This window comes from Eptatretus burgeri, unplaced genomic scaffold, assembly GCF_056783735.1.
Source record: "Eptatretus burgeri isolate ZD-2024b unplaced genomic scaffold, Ebu_testis_v1 Ebu_testis_scaffold_3159, whole genome shotgun sequence".
In the NCBI taxonomy this organism is placed as follows: domain Eukaryota; kingdom Metazoa; phylum Chordata; class Myxini; order Myxiniformes; family Myxinidae; genus Eptatretus; species Eptatretus burgeri.
Window position 1 is genome coordinate 15,001 of NW_028225107.1, and position 17,321 is coordinate 32,321.

The 17,321-nt window shown below is 43.1% G+C and overlaps 1 protein-coding gene across 10 annotated transcripts in view; it reads left to right on the plus strand.

The window, feature by feature from the left end:
- The window catches only part of LOC147006621 (sperm motility kinase 3A-like), a 25,411-nt gene extending 8,696 nt beyond the window's left edge, over positions 1-16,715 (plus strand). Inside the window, exons 5-12 of one of the 10 annotated variants that reach the window (XM_085868337.1) lie at positions 3,990-4,220; positions 9,104-9,226; positions 9,396-9,448; positions 9,822-9,953; positions 10,908-10,978; positions 11,079-11,153; positions 15,021-15,093; positions 15,765-16,715. In XM_085868337.1, the coding sequence (XP_085724463.1) occupies positions 3,990-4,220; positions 9,104-9,226; positions 9,396-9,440 (399 nt within the window). In that variant the 3' untranslated portion in view covers positions 9,441-9,448; positions 9,822-9,953; positions 10,908-10,978; ... (1 more) ...; positions 15,021-15,093; positions 15,765-16,715. The other 9 variants (XM_085868333.1, XM_085868335.1, XM_085868338.1 and 6 more) reach the window with 9 other exon arrangements.
- The last annotated feature ends 606 nt before the right edge of the window (positions 16,716-17,321 follow it).

A 17,321-nucleotide genomic window follows, 5' to 3' on the forward strand; every position in this document is an offset into this window, starting at 1 on the left:
GTGGTGGTTGTTGGCGTGGAGGTTTGTTGCAATGGTGGTTCCAAATAACGATAGATACAGAAAAACACTATCTCAAAGGGACACGGCCCGGTGAACACGAATAATTTCCATGAAACTACGGTGGGGAAATCGAACTGAACACAGACTTACCAGGATAACTGATCTCAGGAACCGGTATGGTGTTCTGCGAATTTCCACAGCCGTAACAATATATATATATATATATATATATATATATATATATATATATATATATATATATATATATTTTTATATTTTTATATATATATGTATATGTATTTATGTATATATATATATATATATATATATATATATATATATATATATATATATATATATATATATATATATATATATATACATAATAGGGTGCATCAAACGCCCCCTTTTTTGCGAAAGTTTGAAGAACATAACGGCGATGGGACAGATGTGTTCGAATACATGAAAAACCTTTCTCATTTTTTTTTTCAGAATTTTTGGTCATTATCTTAGGGGTCCACATTGGGGTCAAAGTTCAGGCACACAGCTCCTACGCATTTTTCATAATAAGTGTTATTTTTCACTGTATAGTGATCAAAACTTGTGTCTGTTAGTGAAATAATTCTGACATATCAATGTACTGCTCCTTTGGTGATGTTTGTAACACGTTTGGCTTGTAATTTGTTGAGACAGTTTCCCGGAAAATGGTATTTTTTTTCCCGGGAATTGTTTTCCCGGAGAATTTGACACATGGCAGATCATGAATCTAAAAGTTTAGACGATTTGGACAGTTTGGACTGTAAAAGTTTGGAGAAAGGAACTTGGACTGTTGCCTCTTGGGCGCTTTGCTACAGACTTCGGAAAGCCTCACTTCCCCAAGGACATTCACTTGACATCTGGCCTATCTGCCTTTGTCTCGGTTGATTCTTGGTGTTTGTTCCGAGAACATGAACTGGACGATTCATTCTTAACTTATGCAGTGAGTGAGTGGGCAACACTTCCAGCCTATGTGGATTCAAAATCTAAAACCAAAGCACTCAATGAAACTAATGATGCGGCTCAATGTCTAATAAAACTCGGAACGGACTGTGTCGGTGCAGCGAGGTCTGAAGAACACTTTCAGAATGTGCAACAAGTCACTGAGAATGACAGGAAAGAGAATCCGAATCTCCAGAAACGCTTGAAACTTGATCATTAATGATATTATATGAGTACCTTGATTTGAATACACATAATTCTGGGTAATAAAGCCGTGAATTTGACAGAACCGAGGCATTTGTGACTTTTGTTGTTTTTTTCTGGGAAAATCACCCGTTTCCTGCTTCTCTGGCAAATTTCCCGGAAAATTTTATTGGCTCTATATCACTGGAACATCACCAAAGGAGCAGTACATCGATATGTCAGAATTATTTCACCACCAGATACAAGTTTTGATCACTCTCCAGTGAAAACTAACGCTTATTCTGAAAAATGTGCACGAGCTGCGTGTCTGAACTTTGACCCCGATGAGGACCCCCAAGATGATGACCGAAAATTCTGAAAAAAAAATGGGAAATGTTTTTTCATGTTTTCGAACACAGCTGTCCTATCACCATTATGTTTTTCAAACTTTCGCAAAAAAGGGGGTGTTTGATGCACCCCAATATATATATATATATGTAAGCCTGGTGTTGGCATAGTGGTTTGGGCAGCAGCTTGGGATCCAAAAGGTCCTGAGTTCAAGCCCCATTGGGCCACTGAATTAATACACCAGGGGGTTGACTAAGCCTGTCATCCTTCCGAGGTCGGCGAAATGAGTACCAGTATACTGGGCCGGTGTATACCCCGGTTAAAATAGGTCTACCATATCCCTGTGTCGTAAGAGGCGACCAGGGTTGCGTCAGGAAGGGCATAAAACATGTGCCAAATCACTATGCGGATCATACGGATGATCCGCTGTGGCGACCCCTAACGGGAGCAGCCGAAAGAAGAAGAAGAAGATATCTATATACATATATATATATATATATATATATATATATATATATATATATATATATATATATATATATATATATATATATCATGGCTCTGACATATGAAGGAGATTTGTGCAATACAGACTTCAAGTATATAATTTAATTGAAATACAGATTTAAGGAGGTTTAAAGGCATTTACATATATATAGTCATGTCCAGCGGGTTTAACCCCTTCCTGGACGGATGGCCACACTTCTCCCTTGGAGGCCTTCGGCTGAGACTCACGGAGATTGATGCGCACGCGAAGCTCTGTATCAGAACTGCATTAATACATGGACACAAGCAAATCGAATTAACAAAATAATTATTTAAAAACAACAATCAATTATGTCCAATGACAATAACTCAAATTATAATAATGAAAGAAAAACGGTGAGATCACCAAAATCTGATTGCAATCGTGGCACCTCCACACAGACTTGAACACACACAAGGGGACAGATACCAAATAAGAATAATTCCTTCTTTATTCGGCACTTAGCTTGGTCCAGATGGTCTTTATGGAACATGGAATCGAGGCGCTTCATAGACGCACCCAACAACATGGTGCCAAGCCATTCGTCAGGCAGCGCGGAGGTGGCACGTCACGGCTCATGAACCGCGCTGTAATTTAGTCTTCAGAACGAATATGCCGATGTTCCTCTCATACACTTGGTCTGTTCACTGTAATGGTTCACATGATGAGACAATATCTGAGGCCCCGAGAGGAGACCACAAGGCATGCTCTCCTTCCCTCCTCAGACTCGTCCACACTTCACGGTTCCAGCAAACCGTCAACGACCAACATCCTGCTCAGCACGTAAGCCAAATTCACCAGCACGAATACGAGAGTCGTACTGAGAGCAAAAGCGATATCCTCCGTGTCCTCCGAGTCCCTCCGACTGCATGCGTTCCTCCTCCTGAACTACTCGCCTCCTCTGCCCTCTTCCTCTTTATGCATCTCACGTCACGCACATCAATCATCCCTCGGGAGCATGACTTCGTCTGTTGTCACCCTTTAAAGACGGGGATTTCAGTCCGCTGGTAGTTGTTGTAGGGACGTGTTCCCCACCTTTATTGCTGATCTTGAAATATAAAAACAGAGGGAAAAGTCAAAGAAGGGAGGTTACGTACTGGGGAAATTATCCCTCATCCCGATCTAATTAGCATGGCACCACCACCCCCCCTCACCCCCCCCCCATGTGGTGACATGTAACACTTAAGCTCACAGTCTCCCTACTCAGTTACAGTGAGATGTCTCTGACACGTCCATTTGCCAAGCAAATCTTCACAATGCTATCTTTCATATGAAATCCCTTCATCTCTCCCCACAAACATCATCATGTATGTAACATCACCTGATCTAATGCGTTACTTTATTTCTTCATGCCTGTTTTTTTATGTCCATGATGACATCCTTAAAACATGAAGTTTCCTGCTTGGAATGATTTCCAATTTTGTTTGATTGCCAGGCAGGCAGACAGAGTATAAATATTATCTCACTCCTCTCTGCACATGCGCGACTTGGGACGAATTGAGAGCCAAAATACAGTAAAACGACAGACAGACTCGTCTTAATATTCATGTTCCGATTGATGTTCAAAATATAGCACTTGATTTACATCGGATGTTCCTCGATCAAAAACTAACGATGATAAACGGATAAGATGGACGGACAGACAGACAGACATGAAGCAATTGCTTAACTCCGCTTTTCACTTCGTGTGAGTGGGGTAACTACTCTTCCATCCCGAGTGTCAATCCACACAGAACCCTCCACATTAATTCCCTCCTCCATATTATATAAACTCCTAAGTTCCTGACATTGTTGGTGGACTTTTACTTTTATTGATTTATTTTCTTGAACTTCTCTTCATGGAATTTTTTTTTCTTGCCTGCTGATCATTCAAATTTGCATCTTTATTTCAACACATTTTTACAATGAACAGTTTGATGTTTTATTAACATATTGATTTCTGTTTATTCTCCAGCCTGGAAACGTGCTTTACAACAAGGGGATTGTGAAGGTCATTGACTTTGGCTTTTCTCAACCTTTCATTCACGGTGAAAAGGTTCAGGGCCGCTTTGGCACACCTGGCTATATGGCACCAGAAATGTCAGCGAATGACTTCGAAGGTCCCCCGATCGATGTGTGGGCGCTTGGTATCCTGTTCACGACATTATTCGTTGGACTTGAATTTGATGGATGTAGTATCATTGAAGTGAGTATGAGTATTGTTTGTAATGGTGTCATGATCATGAATGTGGTGTGAAGGGGATGCTGAACCTGAAGGGTATGTTGAGTGTTGAGTGAAGGGAGTGTTGAGGGATTGGTTTGCGATGGTTGTGTTGAGAGTGTTTTGAGTTGAAGAATATGTTTTGTTACAATATATCTGATGGTTTGATGCTGGGATGTTGTTGATTGGCTTGTTCATCATATGCCATGGATGGACGTACAGGTCATGGCGACGCTTTTGATGTTGAGATCTGTTATTTGACGAGTGGATGTTCCGCTGGATATTCCTGCTTTGGAGGCATGATCTCTTTTCTTCCACACTGTGGAATGAAACAAGTGATTGGTTCATCCTTCACTTGTATTCTTCTTTATAATTAATGTTTTTTGCTGATTTTCTTTTGTTTTTATGTTCAGTTTCAAGACAATGCACTGAAAATTTGGACAATATTTCGGTGACGTTTCATTTTGTTAACTAAAGATTTGAGCTTTCACAAATCTATTTAACTCGTCGTTGCCGTCCACCACTCCCCTTGACCATGCTGTGGAACATCAGTCGTGGCCCTTTCGTGAATGAGATGAAAACAGAATTGATTGAAAGTTCCAGTCAACACAAAGTTCAGGATAATATTTTCATTCTCATTATCTTCAATTTCGTCCATTGTTCCACACCAGCAGCAATCACACCACACTGCTGATACGCCACATGTGGTGAGATTAGAGATGATCCAAGCTTCATTTTCTTGAGCTTGAGCTGAGAAAAGCATTCAAACAAATGCAGCCCAAGCTTGTGTTTCTTCCTGGAAAATCGTTTCCCATAATTACAGTGAAAGAATTTGTGGAATATTGACGGAAATTCATTTAGGATTCTGGCCTTTTCCCAGTTTTCTTTGGTTCGGGCTCAAATGTTGGTCTCAAACCATCTCCAGGTGTTAAGTGTCGTGTGCTCGCACTTTTGCAGTGTGCTCTGTATACCTCCTTTCGCAACCCTAAGGAAAGACTCATCAACTTGTATTTTATGGCCTTCAAAGCTATCCCACAACCAAGTTAACAAAAATGGAAATTATGGGTGTGTTGGTAAAAGCTAAGTTCATACAAAGTGACATGATAATTGGATGGAAAATGCGGCCGGTGTTCCAAAAAGTCCAATTCCTGAAGGTATGAGCGACAGGGTGTTTCATGTATCAGAAATAAATGAGCTTTCACAAATCTATTCAACTCGTCGTAAGGGGTAACCTTCCTGGTTCAGATTGCGGTAGTGTGTCAGGGTGCTGCTGAGGTGTCGTGCACTATAGAGTGGTCTCCTTAGGTTAACCTAAGGCGGTCCCTTTGGGTGGGTGCCTGGAATGTCCTATCCCTAAGAGAGGGTGATCACCTGTCTGTCATCATCTTAGCACAAGCGTTTGGACATCGCTATCGCAGCACTCAGTGAGGGTCGGAGACCGGATTGCGGCGATATCATGGTGGGTGTTTGCACCTACCATTTGTCTGGTCGCTCTGATGGTTACCATGCCCAAGGAGTTACTGGAGGAAATGACACCCAAGGATTCCAACAAGCCGACTCCAATGATAATTGAGGTCATGCCGGTCAACGAGCATATTATGAGACAAAGTATTCTTCACTCCTTGGGTGGCGTTTCCCTGGACATCTCTGTTGATGCTCCGACTGAGGTGAGTGATCTCACCAAAACGGGCACATGCTATGCCACGCTCGAGTCTGAAGTTGATCAGTGCCCCAGGTGAGATACTCTTCCAGTCTTGGGGGATTTCAATGCATCGAATGGAACTGATGGGGATGGTTATGAAACATGTGTTGGTCCTCATGGGTCTGGAACTGCAAACCAGAATAGCACTAACTTCCTTGACTTTGCAAGAAGTTATGGACTTAGAGTGGCTGATTCATCTTTTCAGCTCCAACAGGCTCATTGCTGGACGTGGTATTCCAGCACCAGTGGTGTGTCAAAGGAGATTGACCATGTGCTCATTGATGTCACTGGAAGATTATCCAGAACTGCAGGGTCGACTGTGCTGCTCAGTTCCTCAATGCCGAACACAGGCTTATGGTCGCTGCTGTGAAGTTTCTGCTTAAATCCAGGAGAATGGTACCATCCCAGCCAAGGCTGGATGTAGGACGCTCAAGAATGAGAGGGTACCTGAGGAGTTTGCAAACAGGCTGAGTATGGATTTGGGGTGTCTTGGTGCTTTGTGGAGTGCGTTCAAGACCACCATCCTTGATGTTGCTGGTGGATGTCTTGGAACTCACTGGAGGGCAAATAAGGATGTGGTCTCTTAAGGGACACTGGATGCCATTAACCAGAGTCACAGGGCCGGGCTTAATGGCAGAGCTGAGCTGTTCAGGGAGTTGAGGCATAAAACAGTACGTGTGCTGAGGGTGTTCAAGAGGTCTTTGTGCAAGGAATCTGAGAGGGTAGAGCATCACCTGTGGTCAAGTGATTCTCGTCATGCTTTCAGGAGAATTCGCATTCAGGGGTGTTACTATCCTTATTGCTGACCGTCCAATCAACTGTGATCTACCTTCATTTGTGGAACCACAGGCTGCGATGAAGCGGTTCAAATGGGGTGAAGCCCCTGGGATCTGTGGCATCCTTGCTGAACTTCTCAAGGCTGGTGGAAATGCTGTACTCATGTCATTGCATGCAGTTATGTGCTCCTCCTGCAATACAGGCATCATCACAACTGATTGGAAGGGGCCTTGTTGTCCCTCTCTGGAGAGAAAGGGAAGGGTGATCGCCAGGACTGCAACAAATACTGAGGGGTGATGCTCTCTCAGTGCCGGGCAAGTTCATTACTTGGATAATTATTGATGGGTTTCGCCACCATCTGCTTGAACACCAGCGGTCAGAGTCGTCAGGCTTTCTGCCAAATAGGTCAACGAGTGACTGTATCCTTGCTCTTCGGGTCCTCACCAAACGCAGACGAGAGTTTTTGGTTGGGGTTGCTTGCAGCCTCTGTTGATCTCCACAAAACATTCGATTCAATGAATGGGGATGTCCTCTGGAGTATTCTTTGTCTTCGTGGGGTGCCACCAAATCTAATCAATCTGATGTCTGAACTATACTCTGGTGCTCAGAGTGCTGGGAGATGTGGTAATACCACATCTGACTTATTTCCAGTTGTTCCTGGAGTTTGTCGGGGGGGGGGGGTGGACTGGCCCCCACACTTTTCAGCGCTTGTATGGACTGGATTCTGGGGAGGATGTCAGAGAGATCAAGCTGCAGTGCATTGTTTGGGAAAGTTAAGATCTCTGACCTTGATTTCGCAGATGTTGCAGTCATCTTTGCAGAGACACTGGAGATCCTTTTGGGGGCCTTCAATGTGCTGAATGAGGAGTCGGAGTCACTGGGATTTTGGGTTTCCTGGGTCAAAACGAAGTTCAAGGCTTTCAATGACATCTTGGATGCTGCTATCTTGTCTGTACCAATTTGTAGTGAGGATGTTGAGGTAACAGAGATTCCCTTACCTTGGCAATGACATTCATTTCTCTGCTGGCTGTGAGCCATCGGTCAACAGAGGTCTGGGTCGGTCCTGTGGAGTCATGGATTCACTGGATCATGGGTGTGGCGCTTTTGGTACCTGTGCAGGAGGATGAATGTCCGAGTCTTGAGGTCCTTGGTGCTTCCAGTCTTGCTTTACAGAATTGAGACTTGGATTTTGATGAGGAATTTGAGATTGAGATTTAATTCCTTTGGGACCAGGTCTCTTCGGAGAACCATTGGCTTTGGCTGTTTGGACTTTGTATCCAACAAGCGGTTTCTGAGAGAGACTCAAATGAGATTTGTTACCTGCATAATCCGTGAGTGTTAGCTGCGGGTGTGTGGACATGTGGCTTGTTTTCCTGACGCTGATCGTAGTCACCAGATTCTCTCAGCAAGGGAGCCTCGTGAGTGGAGGGGGCCAATGCGCCGACCACGTGCCTTTTGGTTGCAGCCGGTTGATTGGCATCTCAAGGAGATGGGGATGGGCCAGGCATCTGCCTGGGGATGACCAGACAGGCCCTTGGAGTTCTGGCGGAAAGTGGACGCAACGACGCACTGCTCCTGCGCATGCTCCCATAACTTTCCTGACCTGAATAAATGGCCTTGACCCCTCTCTTTACTTGCCCTCGGCTCAATAAACTCACAAATTCTTCATATACAATTATTGAGTTGAGAGCGTTTGTTTTTCAGCTTCGGAAAACTTTTGTGTTGTGCACCATGTCTTATTTGATGAATCACATGTATTTTATTCATTTAGAATCAAGTCGTGGTTATTGCATCAGTGAGTGCTTGTTTGGAATATGTTTATTACATCTGCCACCGAAGGTGGAAGTTAGTTGTTTTCACCCCTGTTTGTCTGTATGTTTGTTTGTGTGCAGGTTATCTCAAAAACTTCTGGACCGATTCAGATTAAATTTGTTGGACAGGTTATGTGTGTGACGAGGACGAATGGATGAAGTTTCGGTGAAGATCCGGACATGGCTACTGTATATTTAAAAGTGATTCTTCACCATTGAGAGACGGGGAAAAAAACCGACATGTTGTATGACGTCTCAAAAAGTTAGATACGGATTCAGACAAAACTTGCTGGACAGGTTGGGTGTGTGACAAGGACTAAGATTCGATTTTGGTAAAAATACGACTCTGGATCCGGATCCGAGAGTTTTTTTTTTCGTTTTTAGTGATTCATCATCATTGAGAGATGGGGTTAAAAATGATACATTGCATGATATTTCAAAAATTTATTGGGCCTTATATGTCCCACTGGATCAGGCATTGTGTGGTGGAGGTATGCGCTCTACTGAGCACCCTTGTGTTCGATTGTGAAGATGGTTGAGGATTCTGTCACAAATACATTTGTTCTGCTTCTTTGCAGATGTCACCTGACCAGAGTGACTACAATGTGGTGTACAGCCCACCACCTTTTGCGAGTGAGGCATTGGTTTCCCTTCTGACTGGGATGCTTCGGAAGGATCCTCTGGAACGACTCACTATGCAGGTGAAGGTTTGATTATGTTTTCAACTATTTTATTTCCATGAACAAAAATGTTCACACATGCTGAGGTTGCTGACCTCCTGTTATTGTGGCTGAAAATGAGATTGCTCACGAGTGGAGGTGTTTCCTGACCTTGTTTATGTTTGATTCCAACACATCCATTGTTTTGCAGGAGATTGTGAACCACCCGTGGTTCGAAGAAAATTGCCACATGTAATTTTGAAGGTAAGCAGCCCTCCTTTTGTCGTCATTTAAAAAATATATCTTCCATTCTAATATAGTTTCTCCGTAACATGGAGCCTCATGGAAGAGCAAGGTGATAGAGAACATGATCTAATAATTGAGCTGCTGGGAAACCATTGGACAACATAAACATGAATTTCTGGTTCCGGGTCTGAGTGTGTTCCACTTGGATCATTGCGTGCCTCTTTACAGTTTATCAAAGCTTTGTTTTCGTGCCATATCCGTTGTGTCTCTCCATTATCTTTTTGTCCCTGTGTTATTTGTGTTTTTGTACAATGTTTCTGTGTTTAACCTGATCTTCTTGTGGCGATTTATCGAATTTGTCTCCCTGTGAATGTCTGGCCTTGTCAACCAGGAAAAGGATGGGGAATGATCCGAGATGGCGGTGAACAGCGTTCTTGAAGACTTGGAGTGAATAATGAGATTGAAAATAAATGCAGAAGTTGGTTCCACAGGTGGCACAAAGAGGAGGAAAAAATAAGCAGAGGTGAGCAGTGATTCTGGATTTTGAGAGTTTGAACAGAAGAAGGTTGTGGTGGACCGCATGCACCCTGTGGATACCTGGGTAGTGGGGAGTAGACAGGTCTTGATTTCCATTGCATCAAGCTGACAGACTGAGGACAGTATGAAAGAGAGGGTCTTTCACTCAGTTGTTTATACCTGGAGTTTACGCTTCACATCTGGCAATGCACAACCATGATGACATTGTCAGAAATACGAAACTTACATTTTTGCAACCAAAAATAATCACCCACAATGCAACAGCTTTGGTCTCCAATTCATCTTCCCATTCTGCCGGAAGCATCTCCACTTAAAATAGCGACTCTTCTGCCAATTGGTGGATTTCAACTTATTTTGCCTCAAAAAAGTGAATATTGAGATGAACACAAATCCACAAAAAATTGTGGTTGTGGTGGTGGTGTATCCTCTCATTCAGATGGATAAAGAGTGACCTTTGTGTTACTTAGCTACTTTGTTCAATGGCTTATGTCAATCTTTTCAACACTTTTACATAAAGACATTAATTATTTTATATTTTATCAATTCGATGAGAATCTAAATTATTTGTCTGCTCTGGTATTTCATGATATCACCTGCTAAAGGTGCAGCCATTATTCACGTCGCTATTTCTATCACACAGAACTGTGTATCTCTATTTTGATACTTTTCATTCACGAGATGCTGATCAATATTCCAACAGAGAGGATGGTACACCTTGATTCCGTTTTCGGTGAAATTGCAGTTCCATGAATCTTGAGTACTTTGTGTTTCTAAATCTGTACTCACAGCAGCTTGTGGAGTGCTGGCTTTGCGAAACAAGACATCTTCAAAATACATTTCTATACAGATGATCACGTCAACAAACATGACGTCATGTCAAACAAACACAGCAGAATGCAATATATCATACGTCTCATAACATGTGACTTGTTTTTCTCAGATGAATGAAAGAGAAGCGAGACGAGCACAAAACTATGCTCTGTTCTCAAGAAACCTACAGATGTGGGAGAGGTAAGAGATGCCACGCTTGGGTAACCCTGAAAACTTCAAAACATTCATTTTCAATTCCTACTTTGTGTTCCCATCCAAACCAAAGGCTCATGATCCCCAGAAACCCGTGCTCCACTTACTGTGCCTTCTCTCTGTGAGGGGTGACACAAGCTGGGTCTCAACATTGTCACAGAAGGTCAGTTGTCTATCTTGAAGGAATTTTGTGCGGCATTCCCGATAGTCCAAATGACCATCTCTCTGTGATTCAATCACGAGTTGTCATTAAGAATGAACCTTTGCAAATGTCACTGAAAATTTACTTTTTGTAAATTCAGCTGTTTACGATGAAGATGCAGGATTAAAGGAGAGAGAACAATAACAAAAATATGAGATTATTTTCTCTCTTTTTCAGTGTACAAGTCAATACTTTTTCTCCCGGAAGGCAGACACTCGACTTGTACTTAGAATGGACGTGTCGACGTTTTAAGGCATTCAATTGCAAACATGAATTTCTTTTTCAGTCTAGAATGAACACTTATGCAATTTATTTCAGAAAATATCAAACACATTGCAGAAAGTTTCCATTTGACATCATGGATGTGTTCCTGGAAATTGTGACGTTCAGCAAAACAACATTAAGCAGATGAAATATTCCCGTAGATGTGTTACAATGGAAGGATGCATTCCCATGGCACATTTTTGGTCACTGATGCCAAACATAACTTTAACCACACCTAACTACATATTGGAGAAAAATAATTAACAAATCAATAAGGAGCACAAATTAAATACACAAATGGACAATTAAATGAATAGTTACAGGGGAACTCAGGAAAATGTAATGCCGAGATGGCTGATTGGGAAGGTCTCGATGTGGGTGTGGAGTGGATGAGTCACAGGGAGGGACATCAAACCTTCGTTCTCAGACAACTGCTCATATCATTTGTGGGCTTGGAAGGCAAAGTGGGTGTGGGGGGTGGGGGGGGTAAGCCAAGAGCTATAATTAAGAAATCTCTGATCGAGAAATCGAATGGCCGTATGGCAAATTGGGAATGGAGAATTTGTCACCAAAGTGCCATGATATTGTGCGATCACAGCATCGGGGAAATATATATGCTGAATTTGGTGATGGGTTGAGGTGTCATCCATGTGAATACAGGCATTGGTGTGGGTGCAGTGAGTACAGGCAGTGTTGAGGGGAGAGCAATGGAGATTCGTATGAATGAGGTCTGGGAGTCAGTTTTTTTTTAGGTGATGAGACAACGAAATATGAAGATTCTTCATTCTGCACCAAGGATCGTAGACATAGAGTTCTGTGCAGTTTTGAAGGAGCAGGAGTAAATGTGTGTTGTGCAGAGTAAGTACATTCCAAGGAGGTGTCAAACAAGAAGCAGAAAGAGACCAGGGTGGTTGAGTCATGAGATAAGGAATGCTATTAAGGAGAAGCAGAGGGCATTTATTTGGTATAAAATAACAGGATTGGAGTTGGAATCAGATTATGAACGGAGTAAGCAGAGGCAATTTAAGAAAATTAAATGGCCTCAAGCTAAAAGCCATTTTGAGAAGGACATGGTTAAGCATATAAAGCATAATAGCAAGGCATTCTTTAAGTATATAAGGGGTGAAGAACGGGTTAGGACAAGTGTGGGCCATTGAGGAATAGTACAGGGGAGTGGTTCGTGAGGAAAGTGAGATGGCAGGCTTATTAAACAGTTATTTTGCTTCAACATTTACACAAGAATTGTCAGGAGAATTGCCAACAGCTGAGATTATCTTTCAAGAACATGAGGAAGGGCCTTTGCAGAAGATCCAAGTTGGAGTGGAGAAAGTCAAGGAACAGCGAGGAAATCTAAGAGTTGGGAAAGCTGCGGGGAAGATAATATTGTTATGAATTTGGAAGCTTACTGCACACAACAGCCAGGTCCTATAGATCAGTTATATCGGTAAGTATGTGTTTCTCGGTAGGGTCCCGTCCTATGTTTAATGGGTGATTAATTGTACGTGCACTCTGGATTATTTTATAGTTAGGATTTTTACATCCACAACGACAACAACAACACTCTGCTCACGGCATTCTTTGCGCATTCGCCGGCATGTGTGTGGGTCACGGCGGTGTGGATTCCATATCCCAGGTGGTGTGGATTTCGCACCAAATATGGTTAGGAAGCGTTTTGTTCTGGCTGCGTGCCAAATAAGGGTATGCATCATTTTCCCCCAATAGGTGACGAGCGGACCAAAAGCCGGGGCGGTCCTTTGCAAGAAGGCGGAGCCGCGACACGCCATCCACCCAATGAGAGCAGGCCACGGACGAGCGGACCGCGCCCTGAAGGAAGGAAGAAAGAATTAGAGATTGCGTCCCGTGGGCTCAAAGCGCTTCTGTCTGGGTCCGCGGCTGACTGCATCGCGCGCATCCGAAGGTCTCGTCTGGCGCATTGCGACAAGAGGTTGACCATCTCATAACGGGAGTTCACCTTGACTCGATTCGGCTCCTCTGGATTCGGCTGCCCTGGTCCGTTCGTTGGCGACTGGTGCTCCGGGAAGGTGCAGACGTTGAGCCGTGCGAACGCGGCCAGTAAGCCAGCATGTTCTTTTCCCTCAGCTTGTCTTCCCTCCGAGCTGGAGGGGTAATAAAGACCTCGAGATCCATCTATTTCTGGGTATCCTGTGTGTGCGTGTGTGTCTGTGGGCCCCGTCTATAAGTAGAATTGTTAAGTGCTTTTTGTTGTACATTATTTTCCTTTGCTTATTTGGATAACTCTTCCCTCGTCCCCCAACTACTGTTAATAAATTCCCCTCTTGTTGAATGTACCAGCTTGTCCTTATCCTTTCCACCATTGGTTTGCCACGGTGCATATTGGGGATTAGGAAGGCCGTTGCTGCCGTAATTGTGCATTTGGACCGACGGACCTCGGTCACCATCCGCTCAGGTTACACACGGTTCAAGCACAGTAACGGCCCGTTCCGCTCGAGGCCTGCCGAGGGTGTGGTTCCCCGGTAGTTGGACTGCCTGGGTATTTAGGTATGTTGAAGTTGGCAATTAACCCTACTCCACGCAGTCGAATTATTGGCGATTCATGGTCCTGTAAGGGACCTGTACTTTCGGACTTATCCGAGGGTCACGACCTCAATTCCGGGTGTTCGGTGGAGCCGACTTCTGCTCCCCCCGAGTGGTCGTGCTCACCATCAATACCCGGCCCCACAACAATATGCACCTGAGAGTATTGATGGAGGTGGCTGAGCAGGTAAGCGAGATTTTAACGGATATCTTTAATAGCTCACTGCAGTCTGTGCAGGTTCCGTAGGGTTGGAGAGTAGCAATAGTTACACTATTATTGAAAAAAGGATCAAGTGAAGAATTGGGGAATGATAGACCTGGTTGTGTGACTTCACTTGTGTGGAAGGTGTTGGAGACATTAATTGGGGAGCAGATGAGGAACCATTGAAATAAATACAAATGAATTAAAGGTCGTCAGCATGGGTTTACCAAAGTTACAGTCGATCTTGTCGAACAAATGTTTTCGAGTTCTTTGAAGCAGTTTGTGATTGGGTGGATGAGAGAATGGCAGTGGCAAGAGTACATTTCGACTTTAAGAAGGCATTTGTAAGGCACCACAAAAGAAGTTGTTCACCAAACTGCAAGGTACCACTTTGGGGGTCCACAGAAAACAACGATAAAAAAATGAACAAGAGCCGAAGTGCCTTCAGGAACAGAATGTTATCGAGCATGTTTAAGCTTCTGAATGGATATCTCCAGTCATAATTCCACAGAAAAAAAAATGCAATAAGTGTTTGTATTCACCTTGTAAAGGTTTATAATTCCAATGTAGTTGAGAAATAACCCATACCAAAGATTTTGAAACTTTCCTGAGTGAATTACGAGGTTCCACTATATTCTCTAAAGTTCATGTAAAAGTCGCTTACCATCAACTTGAATTGACTGACGAAAGTCGGGACTTGACCACATTCATCACTCGTGAAGATCTTTTTACGTAGAAATGTGTTTGTTTCGTGAAATTCATCCCTCACTTTGCCTCACTTGTCCAACCGATACGTGATACACAAGCTGTTGTGTCTTTCAAGTGGACTGATTCAGCTGATCCCACTTTTGCTGCCGTGAAAGAATTCATCATTCACAGGTTAGGACTTTTTGACCCTTACCGAGATATAATTGTTACCACTGACACTTCTGGTTACAGGATTGGTACGATGATGACAGATTAGCAGTGACGGTATTGAGTGCATATGCCTGGTGTTGGATGAATGGTTCTGGTAGTTGGCTTGGATCAAATCGTGCTCTTTCATTGAATTATACCAAGTGGGGTTGACTCAGCCTGTCATCCTTTCAAAGTCAGCAAAATGAGTACCAGCTTGCTGGGATGATTGAGCCATTCGAGTATCCTGCGTCGGAGTGGCAACCCGTCCATGATTCTGCCCAATAGCCCAGGAGACTGCTTCAGAAGCATTGATGCTCTGTGCAGAGTATGGTCTGTTTTCTATTTAAATATACTGTGAGTGGACTTGACTGTTTGAGATACTGTGTCTGCGATTGCATGAGGAGTACAAGTTAAGTTAATTTTCATCGAACTGTTTTTTTCATTGTAACTGAGTAATAGCATATTTCGTTTTGGAGAGAGGGGAATGAGGTGTCTCGCCACATTGTACTTATATGGCCACGTGCTGTGCAGTTGAGGGCATGACATCATTAAGCCAATGTGAAGGGAAGGATTGGAGGCCTGCATGAGTTTTGGATTTAAATGGTTTCTCTTGGAGTTCCAGGAAGTTCTGACGTTTCTCCTGCTTCCTTCAGGTTATATCAACACAACGTGACCAAACTCATCCACCAGGTTTTGTCCGATTCCGTCCAACTTCCAAGCACTTCCATTCAATCTCGTGAACAAGCGTTCGAAGAAAAATGTTGAAGCGATCTGATTTGCCATCACTGATTTGAGGTGACATTGTGTGCTTGATATTTGTGTGAATAAAAATGCTTGTTGATAATGATCATTAATTTTGTCTGGGTGGTATTCATTCAAGTGACTTTTGTTAAAACTAAAATGAAGACCAGTTTAACAAGTCTATCCAGGAAAAACAAGGTGAAAATACAGCGAGATGTCCAGACCAAAACAGTCAAGTGGCTGCCAGTGTCCCATGAAGAAATGTTGAGGAGACTGGTCTAGAAAGGATAACGCATGTGTCTGAAGTTTTTATTGCTGCTACCAAACAAGGTGGTGACTCCGTAAGTTTACGCTGTCATTGTCGAATGTACTGACAAATGGTACAGCAATTCAACATCAGTCAGTGGGGCAAAGCACTTCAGGAAGGCTTTCTCCCCAAGTTTATGCATACCAGTGTGAAGAGGAATATCTGGATCTGCAAAACCTGTGATCGTGCTCTCAAACAAGGGAAAATGCCTGCTCAGGCTTAAGTCAACATCTTGGATATTGTCGCCATCCCAAAAGAGTTGGTGGAGTTCGATCATTTCAAAATTCGGCTGATCTCACTGAGACTAACATTCATGAAAATGGTGGCACTTCCTTGTCAGAAAAGATATGGGAGGTAGGCATGCAGCACAGTGCGAGCCAGCTCAAGGGAAAGCAAATGGTGTTTTAGGTTGTATTTGCAGGGGATCAATTACAAATCAAAAGATGTGGTTTTAACATTCCACAGGAATTTAGTGAGGCCTCATCGAGAATATTGTGTGCAGTTTTGGTCACCACAACTGCGGAAGGATATACTTGCCACAGAGAGGGATCAGCACAAGGCTACGAGATTGACAGCACAATCGACTGATTGACATTGTACTTGCTGAACATTATGTGTGTGTGTGTATATGTATGTGTGTATATATATATATATATATATATATATATATATATATATATATATATATATATATATATATATATATATATACATATATACACATGTCCTCTCTCTTTCTCTCTACCCCCCACCCCCAATCCTCGCGGAGTGTATTGCGACGTGTGGTGAGGCTTCGCTCTCCTCCCTCCTTCCTCGGTTTCTCTTCCTCCCTGTCTCCTTTATTTTTCAGGAAGTTGGCTCCCACCAAAAGAAGGAAATGTACAAGAAGCGAACTTGACAAAAAATGACTTGCGAAAACTGCATCCAGAGCAGCCTTAACTCAACAGCAAAAAGCAAGACTAGAAGCAAACACAGCAACAATGACTGCAATCTGCTCTCCAGTACCTGGGATCTCACAGTCGTTGTGTTGTATTTCAGTTGGTTGTCCATCCTATTTGGTACAGGAGGACACAGTTCAAGCCGATGAAACCTTTGTCGCTCCTGTGTGAAGCGGAGCCATCGCCGTAAAATATAAAACACACAGGAAATGGCACTTTGTGTT